General features: G+C 32.7%; 1 protein-coding gene and 1 long non-coding RNA gene across 3 annotated transcripts; one reads left to right on the forward strand and one right to left on the reverse strand.

Moving 5' to 3' along the window:
• Nucleotides 1–3,122: 3,122 nt before the first annotated feature.
• LOC132059146 (uncharacterized) lies at nucleotides 3,123–6,550 on the reverse strand. 2 transcript variants are annotated; one of them, XM_059451665.1, is made up of 2 exons: nucleotides 6,393–6,550; nucleotides 3,123–5,353 (listed from the first exon to the last, which is right to left on the reverse strand). In XM_059451665.1, exon 2 carries the CDS (start codon nucleotides 5,285–5,287, stop codon nucleotides 3,485–3,487), a length of 1,803 nt encoding a protein of 600 aa, XP_059307648.1. In that variant the 5' UTR covers nucleotides 5,288–5,353; nucleotides 6,393–6,550; the 3' UTR covers nucleotides 3,123–3,484. The 2 variants fall into 2 exon arrangements, with proteins under 2 accessions (XP_059307648.1, XP_059307650.1); XM_059451667.1 differs by having other exon boundaries at nucleotides 3,123–5,318; nucleotides 6,393–6,538.
• Nucleotides 6,551–14,205: 7,655 nt separating this feature from the next.
• LOC132060606 (uncharacterized) lies at nucleotides 14,206–16,433 on the forward strand. The gene is made up of 2 exons (XR_009415959.1): nucleotides 14,206–14,578; nucleotides 16,173–16,433. It is a non-coding gene; the product is annotated as an uncharacterized LOC132060606 (long non-coding RNA).
• Nucleotides 16,434–23,264: the final 6,831 nt, after the last annotated feature.

The following is a 23,264-nucleotide window of genomic DNA, read 5'->3' on the forward strand; positions in this document are numbered from 1 at the left end:
AAAAAAAAAAAAATTTTAAGAAACTTAAAGAAAAAAGGGCTTTACCCTTTTTTTTTTTGTTTAAACCATTTTTTTACCAATCTTTTCCCTTTTTTTCCCCCTTTATATTTTAAATTTCATATTACCTTATCAAAACCCAAAGTTTTTATCAAAAGCACCTTTTATTTATAAAAAATAACTTTTAAAACATCAAAAAATATTTTTTAATAAAGGGTTTAGTCTCTTTGGGCTTTTTTCCTTTAAATTATTAACTAAAATTTTGGGGTTTTTGGAGTGTTTCCCAAAAAGAAATCTCCCCTTTGAAAATTTGATATCAAGAAAACCCCCCCCTTTTGGGTCATTTTCCCATTAAGGGAAAGCACCTATATATATATATATATATATATATATATATAAAAATTATTTTGGTCAATTTTTGGTACCTTTAACCAATATAGTCAGGTACTTGCCACCACCCACCTCCAATTAGCACATGTATTTTGTAATCTATCCGTAAGGCTTGCCCGCACTACTACCTACCTCCCGCTGTCATCACTGAATATTGAGCCTGATACTTCATGATTCTCAACACACTTCATTAACCACTAGTCATATGTGCAAGATACTTGTTGCATTCCACCAAATATGAGACTCTCTAATCTTCATTCGAATTCATGCCCCAAATACTTGTTTTCAATATTCAAATATCCCTTTCGAATTTCAACTTCTATTTTTTATTTCAATTTTGACTAGGTATTGTCCAAACATAGGTCAAGAAATCTCGGCAGTTTTTGGGGACTTCGTCACAGAGGATTTCTTAGCGAATGCACGAAAACCAGTGTGCTAATATGTTTCTTAACACTCCCCAAATAGTACAGTACTATGTCGGAACATGATTGATTTCTTGATAACGTGACATGAATTTACACACCAATTGCAAAACTTACCAAAGGTGCAATCTTTTACCAAATCTTGGTAATTATTTCAACTTAATTAAATTACTATATGAAATTGACACTTCTCCATTTTTTTTTTTTTTTTTGGTGTATCTCACTCGGTGTCCGGTATCATTTTGGGTCCCAAATAATTCAAATCCACGCCCTGTATGACCAAATAAAGAAGAAAACACTTTCTACTTAAAAGTGAGAGAAATTTTATTGTTCACAAAGATGATAAATTGAAACTTAAAAGTAGAGACGAAAGGTTGGTTTGTTTATCCCAATTGAAAAAATCAATATCGATTGGATCCATTGATATGCGTATTTTCTTTCATCTGCTAATTGAAATAATCTACATAGTCTTCCAACCACCTAATACCGCACATGCAATTGAGTCAGTAAGCGTATCTTTTTTGTGTGATGCTAAATAAAGCTTTTTACTTTAATGGGCAAACCACTTAAAACATATTATACTCCGCTAAGTCAAACCAAGTATGCTCATTAATAGTACTACATTTAATTATATTACGCCGGGTTTCTTCACCCACCTTATACCAAAATCTATCAAGGTTGAATTTTCCTAACTTAACCATAATGGACCACTATCTACTACATCAAAATATGTGGTAATAGGCAAAGAAAAATTGTAGGCACCAGGACAGTTTAAATGCTCTTGGAATAGTAAGCCTACGAAGGCAAACATGCTGCTGATTTTTTTATTTTTTATTTTACTCTAGCCATCAGTATTCAAAATTCACTTACTCGTCCAATCCAGATTCGCGCTGATAAACCTACCACAAGAAGTAAAACACTCTTTATTTTTCCTTCCACACTTAAAGTACTGGATCAACGCCTCGAATTGACCAGATTCACTAGAAAGAAACATGTTGAGCGTGTCGAAATATAGAGTCTAAAGTTGAAAGAACTAAGGAGCCCTTTAATAAAGGCGAATCTAGAATCTAAAGTTACTTAGGTTAAAAAATTTGTACATAAACACACTTCTAATTTTTAGTGTGTAATTTGTCCGAATAAAGAATGAGTATTGACTTTTAACGTGTATACATATTTCGAATAAAAAATACTAGATTTGTCCTTGCAGAAAAAAGTAAGAAATTTACCTAATACGTTATGCAATCTTAAGTATATTTTATGTACTGGCGTTGGAAAAGATATTCTCTAGCAAAATCGCCTGCAAGTAAGAGTTCGATTTTGCTATCTTGTTCTCATAATATTTTATATTTCAACTTGATTTTTCTCTTTCCACATCCTCCAATAGCACCGTCAAGTCTCACAGAGGGTGGAAGTCGGCTAATGTAATTGTAAGGTCGGCATACAAATTCTTTGAATAAAAAATACTTTTAAGGATAGTATATATTAAGCTACTGCAGCTGTACGAAGAGTTGGCGCCAGCAATTCTTGACGGTTGAAACATTTAATATTAACTCCATCATTTTGTAATGTGCTAATGAGCCAAAACCCAAAAGAACTAAAAAAAAGAGAGAATCTTGACCATTCTTTCTTTTTTTCTCATTTATGTAAGTTTTGATGAACAAAGTTACTTGTGGTAATACGAGGTAGCAGCTACTCAAGGAAAGCGTTATCAAATACTTATGTTGATACGAGGAGCATTACTCAATGAAAGCCTAATAAAGTTTTCCAATGTATGTGCTAGTATAAAATAGGTGAACAAAGTTATCTAGTACTTATGCTCCTGCTACTACTCATGGAAACCTCGGTGCATAAACCGATAGAGTTATGTGATGTATGTATTAGTATAAGGTACGTGAACAGAGTTACCTAATACATATGCTCATATGACGTAGCAACTACTCAATGAAGTGGATAAAGTAATAAAGTTATCCGATCCATATGCTAGTACGAGGTAGGTGGATAAGGTTATCCGCTATGCTCGTACAAGGTTGCAACTACTCCGTGGATAGACCGATAGAGTTATCCGATGCATGCGCTAGAATGATGTATCAGCTACTCAATTGGAATAATTGAGGTGTATGATATCAGCTACCAATTGAATAATTGAGGTGCACACAAAATGGCCCAACACCACTGTTATAGAAGAAAATATTGACATGGATGCATTCTAGTTATCAGAACCAATGTACTATCATAGTAGCCACAAGCTCAAATTTTGGCTTTACTAATTCTCAAAATCTCATGCTTCATAATATTGCAAATTGCTCCAATAAATTCATCAAGAACAAACTGCGCCAAACCTTCATTATCTTATATGCTAAAGGAAAGCTCTGTTATGTAAATTTACAAAGCTAGAAAAACAAGCTCAGCTAATTCTATACATTTATCAAATAACTAGATATTGAATTTTATAGCGTGGACTCTGATTCATCAAATGAGACACCAAGTTTTTCCTGGCCAAATAGGAAAATGGTCATCACTTACTGACCTGAAAGAATATGTTTATAGAAGCTTTAAGTTACATTCCTGCAGAGTATTCGTCGCCTTTTAACGAACAAAAGAATCTCATGGAATCCGATCACTGAGTAGCTTGAATCAGCAACACCTGAGAAACCTGGCTAAGGACCAAAATCCCTTCATTCATCCAAGTAATCATCATTAAACATCATTCTAGCACTTGCACATTCCTCTATTGCTTTTGCATTCACTTCCCTTCCATACCTCCATATGTAGTTTAGCCCGACGAGCAGCTCCGTAATTGCTGATTCCGTCTTTTCTTGATTTGCATAATAGAGGGTTTGTACGAGCAGCACATTCGTTCTGGACACGAAATTCTGATGCTCGAAACTCCGTTCAGATTGCCATCTTATCATGTTATGAGCAAGCGGAGCGAGCCATTCTAGTATCCCCAACATTGCTTCATTCCATTCTCCAGCAAGAACCGTGTCGTAAACCGATGACGTTAAGTTCTTAGCAAACGGCTTTAATTTCGCCCTGAGGGCTCCTCTTAAACTAGCCGGTAACATGTTGTATAGGTCTTCTCTTGCATCGTGTCCGATCAAGTGAGGAGATGCTACGAGTTTCTCAATTACGATAATGACATTTGAATAATGCAATGCTAAGGCAGCAGCCGCGAGAGTTTCTGGAGGAGCGTTTAACAACCTTTTTTTCGCATTATAACTTGTCAGATAAGAGCAAGTAGAATAGCCATCGGAAAGGCCATTTACTATACTATTAGCTCCTTTCATTGCACTGAGAAAACCAGAGTGAAATCCGTATTGCGGATCTAGATGGCAATTACTCACAGGAGAAACGTTCCCAATCATAATGCAGCCTTTTAGCGGTCCCACAGAGGTTGGTCGAGCATGTTTGGGATTTGAACGATCACGAGATTTCCACCACCTCATGCCGGATTTGTTCAACAAAGGGAGCGGCCCAGATTTTGTTGTTGACTTTCCCAGAGGACCGGAATAGAAGCCAGCCGAAGAATGTCTTCCGGGAATCGGGCTGGCCGTTGAAGCTGAACTTTTTAGGGGACCCGAATAAGAAATATGCATGTTTCTTGTGCTTGAAATTGGCCCAGATTTGGCAAGGATGTTTTCTACTGGTTCTGAGGAAAATCTACTTAGACTATTTTCAGATGGGTGAACAGATGATTGGGCATAAGCAGCAACTGAGTGGCTCCGATGGATATGATCGGAATCTAAATCTCTCGATGCTTTAGCCCTCTCATCCACAACGGGATCGACTCCAAACACATGCCCTATCCTACTAAATATAGTAAAAAGGGATCTTGCCAAAAGTCGGACTGTATAATCATAAGTCCGATTCCAAATTGAAACATCCTTAAGATGCTTCACTTCTTGTTGCTTCCACGCGAGCTTCTTCTCGTATTCAACTAAAGTAATGCTATCTGCATCATCATTTCCTTTCAATCTCCTCAATGTCTGTTCAAGATCAGAAAGATTCTCCATTTCTTGATACAAATTCGCATTTACCACAATAAACCGTTCCATTTTCTTCACTTTCTTGTCCATCTTCTTCCATGAAAGTTGCCAACCGTACGGATCAGCACCGACTTTTAGCAAATCATTGAAGGCTTGCTCGAAACTTTTCAAGAACGGGTCGTTGCATTTTTTCGCAAGCCTAGAAACAGCAATTGCTACGTGTCCCAAGTTTTCAACCAACTCGGTACATATCATCCTTGCAATATACGAATCATCATCCGAAATTAGCTTCTTTATACCAACCGAGTTCATTATCTCATCCCTCAATCGAGCCACTTGTTTATCACTCAGAGATTGCCATACATGAACCAGTTTAGACATTAAACTTGCAACTTCAAATGCTAGAACACCAACAAGCACTTTTTGATGACCGCCATGTTCAAGCTTTTTAGAATTTTTCCAGAAATTGCGAAACCAAGATTCTGCAACCATCTTGGTATCAAAGGGAATACTCAAAAATGATCTGAAAAGTCAATTCCACCAGCAACTTAATTGTGGCTAAAAAGCAACACAAAAAAGAAAAAAGAAAAAAATTAGAACAGCATATGAATTAAAATGACATAATGAAAACTTCAACAACTTTTGAAGGGAAAAATTGTGGAACTATTTCTTTGCTGACATCATTACTGTTTGTCCTTATAAATTTTACCTAATCAAAGGTGCAGCTAAGCAGAAATCTTTTATACTTTCTACTCCAAGATTTCATTATCTCATCTTAAAGTCTATACCTTTTAACTTGGTAAAGCAAATCTTTTTTCTCCTTTTCCTCTTCTTTTGCACAATTTATGTGACTTTAATATCACTATCGGTTAAACCAAACAGAACCCAAATCAAGCCCTTTAGAACATGAAGAGAAACATTTACAACATACAAAATCCAAAATAAACAATTACAACAAGAACTAAAAAGAAAATTCAATTTAAAACAAATAACTAAAGAAATACAACAAGAAGAGTAGAACACAAAATAGGCAATTACTGTACAAAGAGTATAAACTCAAATTTCTTTCCAAAAGCAGAAAGGGAAAAAAGAAAATAAAAATCCTTTACAATAGCAAACAACTTCTAAACTCAAAACCCTTCAAGATCAGAAATAAACTACAAAAAGACTCCATTTTTATCACAAAAAAATGCAATCCACTAAAGAAAAAGCCAAGAAAGCTGTAAAATTACAAAAAAGACTCCATTTTTATCACAAAAAAAAAAAATGCTACCCACCCACAAAAGAAAATAAGTCAAGAAAGCTGAAAACTACAAAAAGACTCCATTTTTATCACAAGAAAATGCTACCCACAAAAGAAAAAAGGCCAAGAAAGCTGTAAAATTACAAAAAGACTCCATTTTTATCACAAAAAAATGCTACCCACAAAAGAAAATAAGTCAAGAAAGCTATAAAACTCCAAAAAGACTCCATTTTATCACAAAAAATGCTACCCACAAAAGAAAATAAGCCAAGAAAGCTGAAAACTACAAAAAGACTCCATTTCTATCACAAAAAAATGCTACCCACAAAAGAAAAAAAAAAACTGAAAACTCACCAATTTTCTGAGAAGAAATTATTTGGATTACTCAAAATGAGCACAAATCACGAGGAGTTCCCTTCTTTTGTTTGGTAGGGTGGGGGGTTTTTTGGGTGCGTGGGGGGGGGGGGGTAGTGGAAAGGAAAGAAGAAAAGGAAGGGAAGAGGAAGGTGGAGTGGAGACTATGAGTCCACATGCAACAAAGTGGAAATTTTTGAATAAGAAAAAAAGTTGAAAAAACGAGTGAAATTTATGGTACATTTATTATTTTTGCATTAGCAGCCTCCAACTTATTCCTATTTATTGTTCTCCTTTCCACCAGCCCCATTTAATTTCTTGGATTTTAGTATTATGGTATTCACTCCGTCCCAAAATAAGTGTTGCCTTAACAAAAATCACACACATTAGAAATTAAGATGTACACGATTGAATTTTACTAATTCATCCCTATATATTAGATGGTTTTTGAGAATTGAATAATATTAAAAAGAACTACTTTTTTAATGTTAAGGATATAATTGAAAATACTTGTCAATTTTTGTCTTGCCCTCGATGACAATTATTTGGGACAATTTTCTTTTTTACTAATGTGACATTTATTTTGGGATGAAAGGAGTACTAACTATTTAGGTATGGTGTTTGATTGTTACTGAATTTTAGGACAAAAGAATTTTTAAAAAAAAATTGTGATCTAAATAAGTTATAAATATTTTGTGTGGTTATAAATCATCTAATTAAAGGTAAAATTAGAAATCTAGAGTTGAATTATTATTAAATATAAAAAAAAAACATATTTTTGGACTGACCAAGAAAAAGTGTCCGGGATGAGTACTAAACACTTTTCCTTTGTTTGTTTTCAAATACTTAATTTAATACCATATTCTGGAAAGTTTGTGTAAAATCTTCAACTTTTAATACTTTCCTTTTATTTATACCTTTAGTCAATATGAGTCAAAGAGAAGAAAACTTGTATTTTGTCAAGTGAAAGAACTGGTCCAATATCATCAAAGTTTGCACTTCAATTTTTGGACTATAATCTTAAAAGGAGTTCTCATTTTGCTCAAAAAAGGGAAAATCGTGTACACTTTATTGGAGTACACTTTACGCGCATTTTAATTAATTTTATTGGCGTATCTGGTACGTCGCACCTTTTCAAGTATTGCATAACTCTATCTAACAAATGGAAAGAAATCTTCTAATGTTTTCGCCTTGCCACTGGAATTTAAAATTGAAACCTTATCATTTTCAACCCACTTATAGCCTATTTGGCCAAACTTCTAAAATCAACTTAATTTAAAAATACTTTTTTTTCTTTCAAAAAAGTACTTTTATGTTTGATCAATTAATTTAAAAAGTACTTTTGAGCATCAATTAGTATTTGACCAAACTTTTAAAAAGTGTTTCTAAGTGTATTTTTCTCAAAAGTTATTTTCAAAAAAATGTTTTTGGGCAAAAACTATTTTTTCTAGCTTCTGAAAAACTGCTTCTATTACTCCCCAAAAGTACTCATTTTCTCTCAAAACTTGATTAAACACCTCACTTTTTTTAAAATAAGCACTTATTAAAAAAATAAGTACTTTTGGGAGAAAAATAAGCTTGGCTTAATGGGCTATTAATTAACCATTAAACCACACCATTGGATGCAATAATTTATGTATTGCCATTTTGATATCAAAAAAACTATTGACTTAAATGTTGAATCAAATCTCCCCGATCCTTTTTCCTATTTTTTTATTTATTTATTTTTTGTTCTTAATCATGTTGCAGCTTAATTAAATGTTATTTTCTATTGATTCTGTATAAACTTCTAAAAATTTACTGTATATACATTGAAGGTTTAAAGATTATGTTCACATTATTATTATAGTTGAACTTATGATAATGTCAATTACTATTTTCTGTAGGTTATCAATATGTTTATTATAAAAAATTAGTTGTAGTTATCGTGAAAGTGATTTGAATATGTAATTTTTTTTTATACTAACAGTACAAAGTACTTAAACTCAAAAGAGCAGATATGTGATGAATCTATTCTCTTAATAGTCTAATCTAATCTCAAATAAGAAACTTTAAACTTGTATATTTTTATATCATGTAATCAAATTAATGTTTATTTATAGAGGTTTTACAGTAATTATCGTTTAAGTGATTTTAATTGTACTAATTTTTTAAACTAACAATACACTGAACTTAAAACCAAACTCCAAAGATCCAATATTTGATCAATCCACCCACTTAACAGTCCTAAGATACGAAAATTTAAAATTGAGATTCAAAAAGTAGAAAACAATGTGACTTGAGAGACTAAAAAAGGAATAGCAGAAAATGAAATTGATACGTATAGACAGATTTGTCTCAATCATTATAGACGACCACGCGGAGAAACAGTCTATTACTATTTTGACCTTCGGGTCAATTCTTGGGGACCCATTTAAGACAAAACATGACCCACCCACTCAACTTGGTTGACCCGACTCGTCCTTTTAGGTGATTACTTTACCTGTCCTTTTTTTTTTTATACTCCCTTTGTCTCAATTTATGTGGCACTTTTCACTTTTTGAGATTTAAACTGTATGAACTTTGATCATTATTTTAAGATGTATTTTTTATCAAATTGATATGAGAAAAGTTTCAATTTATAGTACTTTTCTTATGGTTTTTCAAATATATAAATTTTAAAGTTAAATTATCGAGTTAATCTAATCCAATTTAGCTTTACAGTTTAGTCAAATTGACTCTCGAAAAGCAAAAAGTGTCACATAAATTGGGACGGATGAGTATATCTTTATCTGTTTTTTTAACTTTTATGTTGAAAGGAATCTTCTCAACTTATAGGGACTAACAATAGTATAAATTTCTGAGCTCGAGAAAATTGATTTTTATATTTAATTATCAAAAAGAGCGTCATGTACACTCCAAAATAACTGACTATTTGTTTGGTTAAGTGTTGCATTCGTATATCATTTTTTTTAACAAATGATTTGTCTACTGGAATACACACAAGTTTTACTACTTGACTCTAAGATGACCAACGATCGTTTAGCAGTTTTCAAATTGCTGTCAAGAAAGCTAATAGTTTTCCACTCTACAACGCATAACAAGAAAAATCATTCAAGGGTATTGTGGGATTTCTTCCACATTTACAAGATATCTTAGGTTCAAACTTTAGAAGTGTTAGAATGGAGAAACCCTTGATAAAGAGTATTTTCACTTTAATATGTTGTGCGCTGTGTAAATTTGAATTAGGTGGGTCAGTAAATGTTGAATACAGATTGTTATGCCAACTCAAAAAAATGTAAGTGAAGAAAATAGGTGGAAAACAAATTACAATTTACAAATTTTGTGATTACTAGTTTTAGATTAGAAATAAATAGTACTAGTATACTAGAATAAATAGTAAACTAGATATAGATTAGAAACATTACTGATAGCATCGTCTTTATTAGAGAGCTCTTTATCCTCAATGTGGTATTTTTCGGCACGAATCTGGATTGATCGGCTCGAATAACAAATGGATGGGAAACTAAAAAAGATAAGTGCGTTACTTTAACCCCTTGAGAATTTAAAAGAGAAAAAATAGGCTGGCAAACGAATGCTTTATATTTCACCTGTTGGACTATTTTCCAACCATGTACTAGTGGTTAGTCCCCGCACGAAGAATGTAGCCAACCATATTATATATTTTATAATATCATCATGATTTAAGTATATAGAGATAGAGATCGTTAAATAAGATTGAAATCTTGGAACTTTTGTGTATAACTTAAGATAGGATTTATTGTATAAGTCGAATTAACAATAACTACTGTAGTCAACGAGTTCATGATCCATTGTTTATTGTCTAGAAACCTTCACTGTTGTGTTCGATGCAATTGTTCAGCGGTCGTTATTTCTTGTTATATACTTTGTTGTTATAATGAAAAGAGTAGAAATAGGATTATGATTATATCACTTAAAATAAAACAATTTGTGATTACTTCTTGAAGAATCTTTTTTTTTTTGTGTGTGTGTGTATAACCACTTGTTTGGATACCTATTGGTCTGGCTAATTTTAATATGCGCGTTTTTCTCCATTCACAAGAGTTGAGCTCAAGACTATTTAAGGTGTCTGTTGCCCTATTCATGTTTGTCAAAACAATTTTTCTTTGAAAATAAATAATTGGGAATCACATTTCTTATTTCTTTATAGTTTTCTGTAACACTGGGTTAAAAGAAAAAGAAAATGACATGTTCTTTGTCTTTCTTCTGTCTATTTTCGCGCTCCTGCGCACACACATTTTGATTTCATGTGATTCTCAATCACTTTAAAGAGAGGGATTTTAATCTAGATATTTCCTTATATTCCATGATTGTAAAGCAAATAACTGCTTCCTAAGCTAAAATATAGACTTTTGTAACCTAGTGCTGCCATTCTCCAAGTAATAGTGATATAAAATCTTGAATGATTTGAATTAAATCACAATGGGGTCAAAGATTGCATGTGTGATTAAGAATGCAAAAAAGGCAAAACATTAGGAAAGAGACATTATTAGGTCTTATGCATCTAATATAACAATCTTTTAAAATGTCGAAAGTGACAGAAAGTAATAAGAAAGTGATTGAACTTATAACACTATAATAAGTCAAAAATGTACTGCAATTTGATCCATCGTCATGTACCCTCTCTTTTCCTTTTCACAGAAATCAGTTAGGAGTATAATTAGGTCGAGAAAAAAATGGGATCAGCTTGAGTATTGAGCTTTCATATTGGAACTACTTCAAAAATATGGGCTTTCTAATTTGGGCCAAGAGATTAATAGCCATCTCAGTCTGGATTTCCCATTCTATATTGGGAAAGTCACACAAATACAACTTTTTAAATAGGTATTTAAATAAGTCACAACTACTTTAAAAAAATTACATAAATACAATTTGTACTAATTATTAACCTTTTTATTACATTTTGTACTATCTTTCATATCCCTTAAATATCTCTATAAAATGCATTAAAATGGAAAACTTTTAACTTTCCTAAAATTCTAATCACTTAAAAAAATCCCACTCAAACAGGAATCTCAATTAATAACTGACACCCCATCCCATAAAACATGGCTTCCTTTCTGCCATTACATATTTATTCTTCAATTTTTTTCTCTCTTTCATAAATAGGAAAATTAACTCAATGTAAATTTAAATGTGTATATTTTATATAATATACAGTATTTTATGAAAAAAATTAACTCAATGTAAATTCATATGGTTATTGTATTCTGCTTGTTCAATTTAGCTAAGATATGAATACAATAATGTATGTGCTCTCTCTCTCTCTATATATATATATATATATATATATATATATATATATATATATATATATATATATATATATATATATATATATATATATATATATAATACTTTTGTGTAATATACATAAAAATAATATTATATCTAGTATATAATTGTTAACATACATAACAAATCATATTATATCTAGTATATAATAGTGAAATATATGTAATATATAAGTAAAATTATATATATACTTGTTCAAAGAATTGTAGTATAATATATATCATATAAACAATATTTAAACTATTTGCAGAGTATATGATGGAGACTTTTAGAAAAGTAATTAATGTGTTTTAATATATATTTAATTTCGTTATTACTAATATAGGAAATTCCTTATTTTTAGCCTTTTATTTATAGCAATATTCTTGAATTATGGCATAAAATCATATATACCCTATATACATATAAGGTATATATTGTAGATTATGTAATATGATAAATAGTTGTAGATTATGAAATATGCTACTCATTTGCTAGTATTTATGTAACTTCCCCTTCCATATTCTTCAAGAAAACAATCTGTATTCGGGGGATTTCGAACCATGAGATTTCACCCAATTCCCTTGGAAACGGACGACTTTAAATTTTTGACCCCTACTGGCCTCATAGGCAAACCTTCAAGGTCAAAAGTTAAAAATTATTAAACTTGAAATTTTGACATGAAACAAATGAAGTCAAAAGTTCAAGACTAACCACCTCTAAAATCATTCGTGTAAATCTCTCATTGAGCCGTCAAAATAGGCTTGGCCCTTTAGACCAGCCCAACCCAATCCGCTATTGGGGTAGGGTTTGCCTAGCTCCAGCCAGTCTGTTGGCCCTTGAGGCTTGACCGAGGCCGGCTCGTGGGTCAAAAAGCTATTTAATTTAAATTAAAATTTAAAATAAAATTGTGAAAAAAATAAATAAATCTTAATCACCAAGTATAGAAGTTGCATTTATGATTGCATCACCAAGTAGAGAAGTTGCATCTATGATTGCAATTTAAAAGAAAATTGTGAAAATAATAAGTAAAAACTAGGAACAATGATTACTGAATAAGTCTTAGTTTCTTAGAGCCCGTTTGGATTGGTTTATAAGTTGGTCAAACCAGCTTATAAGCCATTTTTTAACTTATTTGAGTGTTTGGTAAAATAGAAAATAACTTAAATTAAGTTAAAAAAAAATGCTTAAAATAAGCCACAACCAAGAAGTTGCTCAACCCCAATTTTTTTTTTTTTTTTGGCTTAAAAGCCATTTTGGTTTGACCAACAACTTTACCCTTTTATCCCATATATTTTCTGTTAATTCCAATAATATCCTTACTTCTAAAAACCCTTTAAGCACTTTTATCCAAACATGTAACTGCTTATTTATAAAAATAACTTTCAGCACTTAAAAAATACTTTAAGCACTTAATGCTTAAAAGCCACTTTTTTTCAGCTAATCCAAATGGGCTCTTACACAATGCTTTACTCATTTAGCGTTAAATCCCTAATACTAAGATTGCTAATCACCGAGTATAAAAGTTGCATCCATCATGAAAATGTCCAAGCAGTTGTTGCTACTTGAAATTGGTTGAACAACTTTATTCAAATTCAAAAGTGGTAATATTTTTTAAATGAATTTAAATATTATTTATTTTTGAAATGTAGTTATTTGATAATGAATAACTAGTTAAATTTGCATATGAATGTAGACGAAGATGAAGATGTTAATTAAGACAACTCATCACAAACAGATTCAAAAGCGCTTGACTATGTTTGGTGTTGAATATGCTATAAGTTGTCATTGGATTATGTACTTCCATATAATCATATGTTAGAAATGTTAAAAAGAAATGGCGTACTTATTGGTTTGAATATAGATTGAAATTTTGTAACATAAAAAAAGATTGGAAAAATGATGAAAGGCCCGCCCAGCCCATCAAATTCCTTAGTCCGCGACGCTTGGGTTGGGGTGACCTGTTTTAATAGCTCTACTCATTTGGAAGGTAGGAATTACACCAAGTATCCACTGTAAGTATTCCTATTTAAAATATATCTAACTCTTAAGAATTAGTCAATTTTAAACAAGTACAAATAACAAGTTATTAGTTTTCTTTTAGATCTTGTTGTTGTTGGGATATCGTGACAATGCAGTTAACATTTGGCTACTGCGGATCATATGACGAAAGTGTTAGTTTTAAATATTTGAATCTGAAGTTAGGTTTAACAGTTTCCAACTTCAGACCTTTGAGCTGTAAGTTTCAAACTTCATCTCAAAGGTCTATTACCAAATCAGCCTTCACTGTAGGTTGTAATGGAACAGTGTCATCAACACTTCCATTCTGATTTTCCTGAGGTAATCTTTTGCTCTCTGAATCCCAAATCTCTTGTGCTTGAATGGCTAATTTTTTTCTCCATTGATCCACTTTCTTGACAAAAGGGATCATCCTTCTTAATTTCATTTTGCCGCCCAAATAGCAAGACACAATCCTCCAATGATGCAAGCTACTAATACGGAGGTGCTTCACTGTAATAACCCGATATTTTCCAAATGAATTTTAGAGTTACTTCCTCAATTATAACTTACTAGTTTTAACGAGTTCGATACCGTAACAGGTACTAATTATATCCATATAACATGTATGCATATATATTTATTGTGATATTATTATTTATATGATATAATATATTAAATGGTGCATGAATTGGTTAAGTTAGTGAGTGGGCCAGGCCCACTACTCTTGTGACTGTGCACGTTATATTCCAAAGGAAGGAGTGAAAGTACAAGAAAAATTATTAATCTGTTTCTAGTCTAAGGAGAGAGAAGGGACAAGAAGAGGGCATCGGTTACTGTGTACAAAGTTTGACACAGTGAAGTTTATTTCCCACAATTGCCAAGGCATGCAGGTATACATCTTGAGATTTATAATTTTTCCTTATAATTTAGTATGTAAGCCATGGATTGTGTTGCAAGGGTGTTAAGTCAAATAGGATTGGATGGCATGAATTATTAATAGGACGTAATCATGATCTAATGATTAGGGGAAACAAATCATTATAGTAATTGATGGTGTGTTGTGGAGTTAGAGATATAAATTGGTTTAAAGGAATGAAATTGCTACTGTTTCTCTCAGAAATTCGTGCACTGCTACAGTGCTCACTTTTGGGTTTCGAATAAGACAAAATAGGTTTTCAAAGTGGCAAATTACTCTTCTTTGTTTCAAGTCACCAACTGTGTCGTTTTCTTTTTAATATTTGTTTTTGTTTTCTTTCTTTATTTAATTACACACTACCATTATTAGTATTTTAGTACTAAAACATATGTATATAGTTGGTTATTAAAGTTACTAGGATACAGTTCTTTCATTTAAAGAAATTATGAAATTTGGATATAGAATGTTGAGATTTAGTTCTAAACTAAAAATTATAGGATTAGTTTTCCTAGGCTAATTTGGACTATTTGTTTATGGTATTGAATAGATTGAGGCTATTGAAGATTGTTTGAAGGATTTGACATTTCAAGAGAGTTGCGTTCCGGTTATAAGGCAAGTGAGGCTTAAACTCTTAGTTTACTTGCTTTTCATAAAAAACATATGGTTTGTGTTATATGTATGCATTTAAACCATTTAGTTCGTGTGAGTGGGCAAGCATGATCTAAATTGGATAATTTCCAAGTTTCTAAAGTAATGACCGTATGAGTCTTTTAGCATAATTTCGCTTAAATAGATACTATTTATATAAATGTAAAATTTAGAAGTGGTATTGATTGGATGTATGTTCCACTTATCATATCTTGAGGGGCATACTTCCACAGTCTCATTGATGTTCGGTGAGAGATAGATGCTAGAATTTAAGTAACTTCGGGTAAGATGGGGGTAAATAATGCCCTCTCCGGAAAACGGGGTAAGACATAGACAAATACGTACTATGTTCCATAAGCATAGATTCAGATTCAGTGTAGTGCATTTATTGCTTGTCCGGGTAAGATGGGGGTAAATAATGCCCTCTCCAGAAGACGGGGTAAGACATAGACAAATACGTACTACGAGCATAGATTCAGATTCAGTGTAGTGCGTCTATTGCTCGTCCGGGTAAGATGGGGGTAAATAATGCCCTCTCCGGAAGACGGGGTAAGACATAAACAAATACGTACTATGTCTCTTGAGCATACATTCAGATTCAGTGTATTTCATGCATTGCTCGTCCGGGTAAGATGGGGGTAAATAATGCCCTCTTCGGAAAACGGGGTAAGACATAGATAAATACGTACTATGTCCCGTGAGCATAGATTCAGATTTAGAGTATTTCATGTTTTGCTTGGTTGTGCTTCATGATTTTAGCTTTAGCTTCAGTGTTTGTATATATTTAATATACTTGTACTGTGTAATTGCTTTTATGCATTATCAGGGATTTCAAAGATTTGCCCCAGGGATAAGCTGAGAGTGTCGATGATCTTGCTGGGTCTTTTAGACTCACGCTTGTTGATGCTGTATGCGTGCAGGTGTGGCTAACGGGGACCAGGTAGCCGATACTTGATTCATTCCAGCTTCGTTCAGTCTAGTTCAGTCGAGGTGAGCCACCATTAGATCATGGCGGCCTCTTCTTCGTTAGTTGACTTAGTAGTATTCCGAGCTACGTCTCGTACTTTTATATTCAGACTAGTAGTTCCATGACTTAGACATTTTATGGGGTTTATGGGCAAGACTCAGTATTTGTATTTCGTTTCCGCACTTTTCTTTATATTATGAGACTTTGCGTATTATTCATTTTATTTGTTAAGTTTCAAATGATTAGCTTAGAGGGTTCGCCTTATGGGTAGAAGCTCGACAAGTGCCCGATCACGGCCTGAGTGTTAGATTTGGGTCGTGACATTCACCCATTAATTGCACAAGGAAGTTGCAAAATTTGGAAAATATCCTTCCTCACATATATGTAAATTTCACATTATATCAACAAAATTTTCCCTTTTTGAGTTCTAGGTTCGTTGATTTCTATTCGTCAGATATCTGAGAATCTTATATTGAAAACGGGGTATGAAAAAAATATTCTGGAAGTTGTGTGTTTTGAGTAGTTGTTGTTGTTGTTTTTTTTTTTTTTGAAGCTGTTAAAGGTGAAAACATTGAGGTAAATTTCATATTATATCGACAAGTTTTTCCTTTTTTTAAGCGAATCCACTAGGCGGGTCCCTGGTGCTAGTTTTCTATTAATAAATAAAGGCTGAACCCATCGGGGGGCCCTTGTGGTCCGCAAGACATATCACTTAGACACCTCAAATACGCATTGTTTCAGTTAGACATATGAGGTCGACCCCAACTGTTCCGTTTAGACACTTTTTACACAGTCAGCCAAATATGTAATGTTTGTGCAACACACTTGCCAATGACGTGGCAAATTGATAAATTAAATTAGTGCATGGGGTGTATGTATTCAAAATAATTATTAAAAATTAAAACATGAGTAAAGAAATTATTTTTAAACTAATTAGTTAATTAAAAACTTTAAAAAAAAATCCTATTTTCTAAGCCTGTCCTCACCCACTTCTTGACTAGCAGAAGCACATTGACGGCGGTCATCGTCCCCATCCACCTCCCATTTTCTTCAATCTCCATTCATCCACCATAACCTCTACTTACACAGCTTCCAATCTATTCCGTTTTATGAAATTTAAGCTAGAGAAAATCGTTCCATTAATTATATTTTCCCATCTTCAAATGAGCTTTAATGGAATCTTCAAATTTTCATCTCAATTTCTTCAATCCAAAGTGACGAAACAGTGATTTTGATGGTTACTTCAGTTGATTTTGATTGCTAGAAAGGTGAAATTATGGGTTTTCTTAACTGGGTTTCTTTATAATTTTTTGAATATATTGGTGGGTTTGTTTCAATATTTTGAATCGTTAACCCAATTGGGTCTTTTGTCTGCAAAAACGAGCCCTGCTTTTCTCCACCACACCCCTTGTTTTCGTTTTGCTTTTTTAAATTATGCTCAATCGAAAAAAATGAAGTTTCACAGAAAATTATTTTAGATCCAGATTTATTTTATGTAATTGTTGTTACAGATGGATTAGAAGCGTGGACATTTGATGGTTCTTGTGGTGGGTGAAGAAGGAAATGACGGAGACGTGGTTGCGGTGGTAGCAGCAATAGAGTAGATAAAGAGAAATATGGATATGGTGAAGAAAGTGGTAGGAGGGAGGAAGAAGATGAAGGAGAACAAAAAAATAAAAATAAAAATTATCTTTCACTCATCACAAAAAGGTGAACTACACGCACAGTGCCACATCAGTAAAAAGTGTTTCAATAACACATTTTAACTCAACTTCAGGTGTCTAAATGAAACAAGACGTATTTGATGTGTCTAAGTGAAAAATCTTGTGGACCACAAGGGGCTCAAGATGGGTTCAGCCATAAATAAAAGCCAACTTTAAAGAGAAGTACAAGTGAGGGGGGTTATGCCTTACCTTACTAATCCTAATAAGGTAATGAGCCTCTACTAATTAACAAGCATGAGAAAAATAAGAGCTAGAGAAAACTAGGTATTCTATAATCATCACAGAGTTTATAATACACTCTATGATGATATTACAAATGAGGTTGTTTAAGTAATGTAAAAATATAAACGTCAAGAATAAAGTTGAGTTATCAGCCTCAAACTTTACTAACGAGTAGTATTTTTAACAAGGATCAGAAACAAGCAACTTTCATTACTAGAGAGTAGTATTTTTAAGAAGGATCGGAAACAACGCAACTTTCATTATATGAATTAAAACGTAGTACCAAAACCCAAAAATCATAAAGAACGAAATACGATCACTAGAGAGTAGTATATTAACAAGGATTGAAAACAACATAACTTTCATTATATGAACTAAAAACACAGTAGCAAAATCTAGAAATCATAAGGAAGTAGTAGCTAAAACAGTCATACGATGGAAACATAAACATAGTACAGTAGCAAAATCCAGAAACCATAAAAAGGAAGTACATAGTAGCTAGAAACAGTCATACGACTAAACAGTAGCGCAACTAGCATCTCAAAGAAGCATGCGGTTAACATAAATACGACTCACATTTCTCTTAAACTTGGTCCAAGACTTAGTGTGGTACACCCTTCTACGATTAGCATTTTCGTGTTGATTGACGTAGGTTATATCCGGGAGGACAGCAACTCCGTCGGCAGCGGCATAGAACAGGTGATGGCCGCCAACGAGGGTGATTAGTGCATGCTCTCGTTCTATATAAATGCCAAATCTGCTATCTTTGTCTTATTTGACAGGCTTTTTTTCAATTTTTTTTCCGTTTGTAGACTATTTAGTACTATTTCATTGATGACATTGTATAAACCTTATTATAAGTATATTTCTTGAGAAAAAAATTACTCCAATTGCTAACTTTTCAAACTAAAATGGAAAAGGTATGGGTACTTTTTTTTTTTTTTAAATACAAAGTAGTTTGAGCGCAAATTAAACCCATATACTCTGACAAGAGGGGGTTGCTCAGATGGTAAGCATCCCCCACTTTCCACTCGAAGGTTGCAAGTTTGAGTCGCCAAGGGAGCAAATGAGGGAGCTCCTAGGGGGAGGGGTTAAAAGAAAGAAAAAAACCCATATGCTCTCAAAAATAATGATTCTAGAGGTTGGGGAATTTGAAGATGACGTTGTTGACATGATGGATTGGAATTGACAGTGCAGAATGATGGATCAAGAAGTGTTGAATTTAGGACAAGATTTTTTGTATAGATAAAGAGGATAGTCATCATATAATTGTGCAGTTTCTTTGGATTCTTTTCACTTGTTAGACACGCGTAACTCGATTCTTTCAATTCTAGCTTGCCTTTTGGTCAGTTCAATTTCTGTTTCTATGCTTTTGACTTCAATTTGAAAGTAAATACTCCTTCTAGTTTGCCTTTTGTTCAGTTCAATTTCTGTTTCTATGCTTTTGATTTCAATTCAAAAGTTGACACTCCTTCTAAAAAAAAAAAAAAAAAAAAAAAAGATCTAAGTTATTCTTTTAGATTAGTGGCCATCAATTAATATGATATTCCAATATCATTATTGGTTTAGTTTCCTCCATACTTAGCTGTGGACATTGATTAGTCAAATTCCTCTGTTAGGCTATGGGTGTCGAGTGGGTTAAGTAGGCCCAAGATTGCTACAAGGGAGCGGGCTGGCTTTAGGGGGCTCGAGAAGGGCTCAATTCGACGGGATAAGTTTGCAAGACTGACCACTAAGAAACTTATCTACACCTCTAGAATTGACCAGACCGACTCGCTTAATCAATAGAATTTAAAATAATATTAAAATCTTTTAGCCTAAATTACTTGTTGGCCAATGACCATTTTTCAATTTGACAGTTGGCCGAAATGACTCATAGTTATATAAAAATTAAAGACATTTAGCCAAGGATTTTTTTAGAAAAGTTCTTCTAGTTGTATATGTTCAATAACTCAAAGTTATAATACAAATTAAATTTATAAAATGACCTAGCCCACCAAAGCTTGGCTAGGGGCCGATTTGATCCTCTCCTAAAAGCCCCCTAAACGACTCCCCTAAGCTTGCAAACTTTGAGCCCCTCTAAGCATCGATTCCATGGTCGGCCCGACCCCTTTGACACTTATATTTTAGACTCTCAAAATTTTGGAACTCCAAAAATTTTAATAGTAGATTTTATTTTTGCTGTAGTTGATAGCAAAAAAACATTCAAAATCTTTATCGAAAAGAAGAAAGAAATTTTGCTTACATTAAATAGTAGAAATATTTTAGAACTTTGAGTTAAACTTATGTAGACCTTAATATTGATATGTATATATAGTTTTTTACAATATGGTCCAAGGTAATGTATTGCAAACACATCGTTAACATCTTATTAGTTAAATTTCTCTACCAATGTAATAATACTATTATAATAAATTGCCCCACACTTCAAAAAAGTAAAAAAAAGGAAATGAACTCAATATAAAACTAGGCAAGTTTTTATCATGTGATTATGTAATTTCTTAATTCATTGATTAAATTGTTCGAATCGGGTGACTTACTAATTTTTCAGATAGGCTACATAGGTTGCATATATGTGTAGGCTGGGCTGGCATCTTAGGGTTTTTACCCCCTGACACACCAGCTTCTATAAACAAATGGTTAAAAATATCAATTAGCATGTATGTAATACAATTGAAACATTTCAAATTACCAAATTTATGTATTGACGCACATGAAAACGACTTAATTACGGCAATATGTGAAGTAGGCAATGCAACATATAGCACCCCATTAATTACCACACATACGATCGCAGCTAGAATAAATCGCCACAATCGCCACTTGTAGGACTCAAATCTACTTAAATATTTCTCAAATTTTAATATCAACCTAGACCGCTCGGTCACTAAATCAGGCATCATTATAGGATGTAATGGAGCGGTGTCATCAACCATTCCATTCTGATTATGCTGTCTTATCCTTCGCTCTTCGAATCCCAAATCACTCATGCTTGAATGATTAATCTCTCCTTTCATCCATTTTTGACGGAATAGATCATCATTCTTAAATTTCATCTTTGCGTTCCAAATAACAAGACACAATCCTAGAATGATACAAAATACTATCACGGAAGTGATCTACCCAATAACTACACAAGAAAATTTCAAATGTTGAAAGAATATCCCTCCACACGTATATGACAGAAGAAATCCAATCTGATTCCCTAATGTAGTTATAATCCTATTTGTTTTTTGCTCTAGAGACGTCATCTCCGGACCAAACTTATCCATTTTCTTTTCTAAAGCTTCTGTAGACCTAACATTATCATCCAAATCTTGTAGAGAAGCTGATGTTGAAGCAACAACTACAAATAAAAAAGAACCAATTAGAAAATAACCCACAGATCAAATACAATCAATTACAATAGTTGTCATGAAACAAAAAGCTACACATATAAACTGGAATTATTAAATGCGAACAACTTTTGTTGTGATTCTTTTTCTAAAACACACTTTAAGCAAACCAAAAAAAAAGAAGAAGAAGAAGAAGTATGAATGTTACCTTCCAAATCTTGAAATGGAGGATCTATAGCGGTGTAAGTAGTGGAGTCCGGTCTTGAGTTAGAGATGTAAAAGAAAAAAAAAGCTCAGTCTCTGATATTAATCATGGAATGCACCAAAAAGTGGGGAAAAGATAGAAATATCATACAATCAGATGCTTTATTTTCAGTTACCACAATTGACTCTCCGCAATTGTCAGATTATCTCCAAGATGATTGAGTTTTAATTAAAATAGACTCAGCAGCAAGATTCAAGATTGCACCTATCGATTTTTATATTCGCAACAGTTCGACAAAGACAGACAAAACTTATTTCTATGAAGCAACCAAACATCTTATACACAATCAACCGAATAGAAGAAACTGAAGTCCTTTCTATCTTTTAAAAGATACGTCTTTACCTAGACGGACAATTTCAAGTTTGAATGTCCTACCTCATCACAATTTACCCATAAGTATAACAATCATCTAACCAGAGGAATTTGGTAATATTCTCCTTTTCAAAAAATACGCATCAGGAGATTTTCTTACCAAATGACTTGAAGGACAATTTTCTGCACATTGCATAATTCACCAAAACAAACATAAAAGAAAAATATCAAAATATGGTACCTGGAATGAATTATTACCTTCTAAATCTGGAGATTGAGGGTCATCTAGTGGCCAGATATGAAAAGGAAAAAAAAAAAAGCAAGCTGAAGTTGGTTCTATTTAAGCAATATAATATTACTCACAAATTAACACATATCTATGCAGGTTGAACGAAGGTAGACCTCAAAATGCATGGGTGAAAGTCGACAATGATATCAAATGCTACTAAGCTAATTAATCGCCAGATCCAAATAATATTATTTTGAAAAAGCACAAACCCAACCTTAATAAAATATCTAAATAGAGATCACGAACGCAAAAACCAAATGCAGAGTATATCTATGAACTAAGGAAGTGAACCCAAAAGCACATTTTATCATGGTATCCGAAAATTAAATATAGAGCGTATAATAAACTGAACCCAAAAACTATGTTTAATTATCACATTCGTAAACCAAATCCAGAGTGCATAAACTTAGAAACTGAACAAATTTTTTTTTTTTATTTTTTTAAAAAAACGTTTTTATCATTACACTCAAAATTCAAATGTAGAGTGTATAGATAAACTAAGAAAGTAAACCTAAAATTCACATTTTACCAAGGCATTCAAAAGAAATAGGTTTATAGCTAGAGTTTTAACAAATGATTAAATTCTACTCAACTTAAACACAAGACACAAACTTAACGAAAGAACAAAAATCACTAATGCAAAATACAAATGGTTAGTGTGTAAACTAAGAAAGTGAACACAAAAAAACACACTTTATCATGACTTCAAAATTCAAATACAAAGTGTAAACTATAAGAAACCAAACCCAAGTACACATTTTTGACATTGTAATATTGTATAAAGCCTTAATATATAATTGTCTTTCTCGACAAACAAAAGTTATCACTATTACAATTGCCAGCTTTTCAAACTAAGATGAAAATGGTATAGAGTCCTTTTCTTTTTATTACAAAAGTA

The sequence above is a fragment of the Lycium ferocissimum genome, chromosome 6 (genome assembly GCF_029784015.1).
Source record: "Lycium ferocissimum isolate CSIRO_LF1 chromosome 6, AGI_CSIRO_Lferr_CH_V1, whole genome shotgun sequence".
In the NCBI taxonomy this organism is placed as follows: Eukaryota; Viridiplantae; Streptophyta; class Magnoliopsida; order Solanales; family Solanaceae; genus Lycium; species Lycium ferocissimum.

Excerpts from the sequence above, each read along its gene's own strand:
- LOC132059146 (XM_059451665.1), bottom strand. The coding sequence starts at position 5,287 with ATGGTTGCAGAATCTTGGTTTCGCAATTTCTGGAAAAATTCTAAAAAG.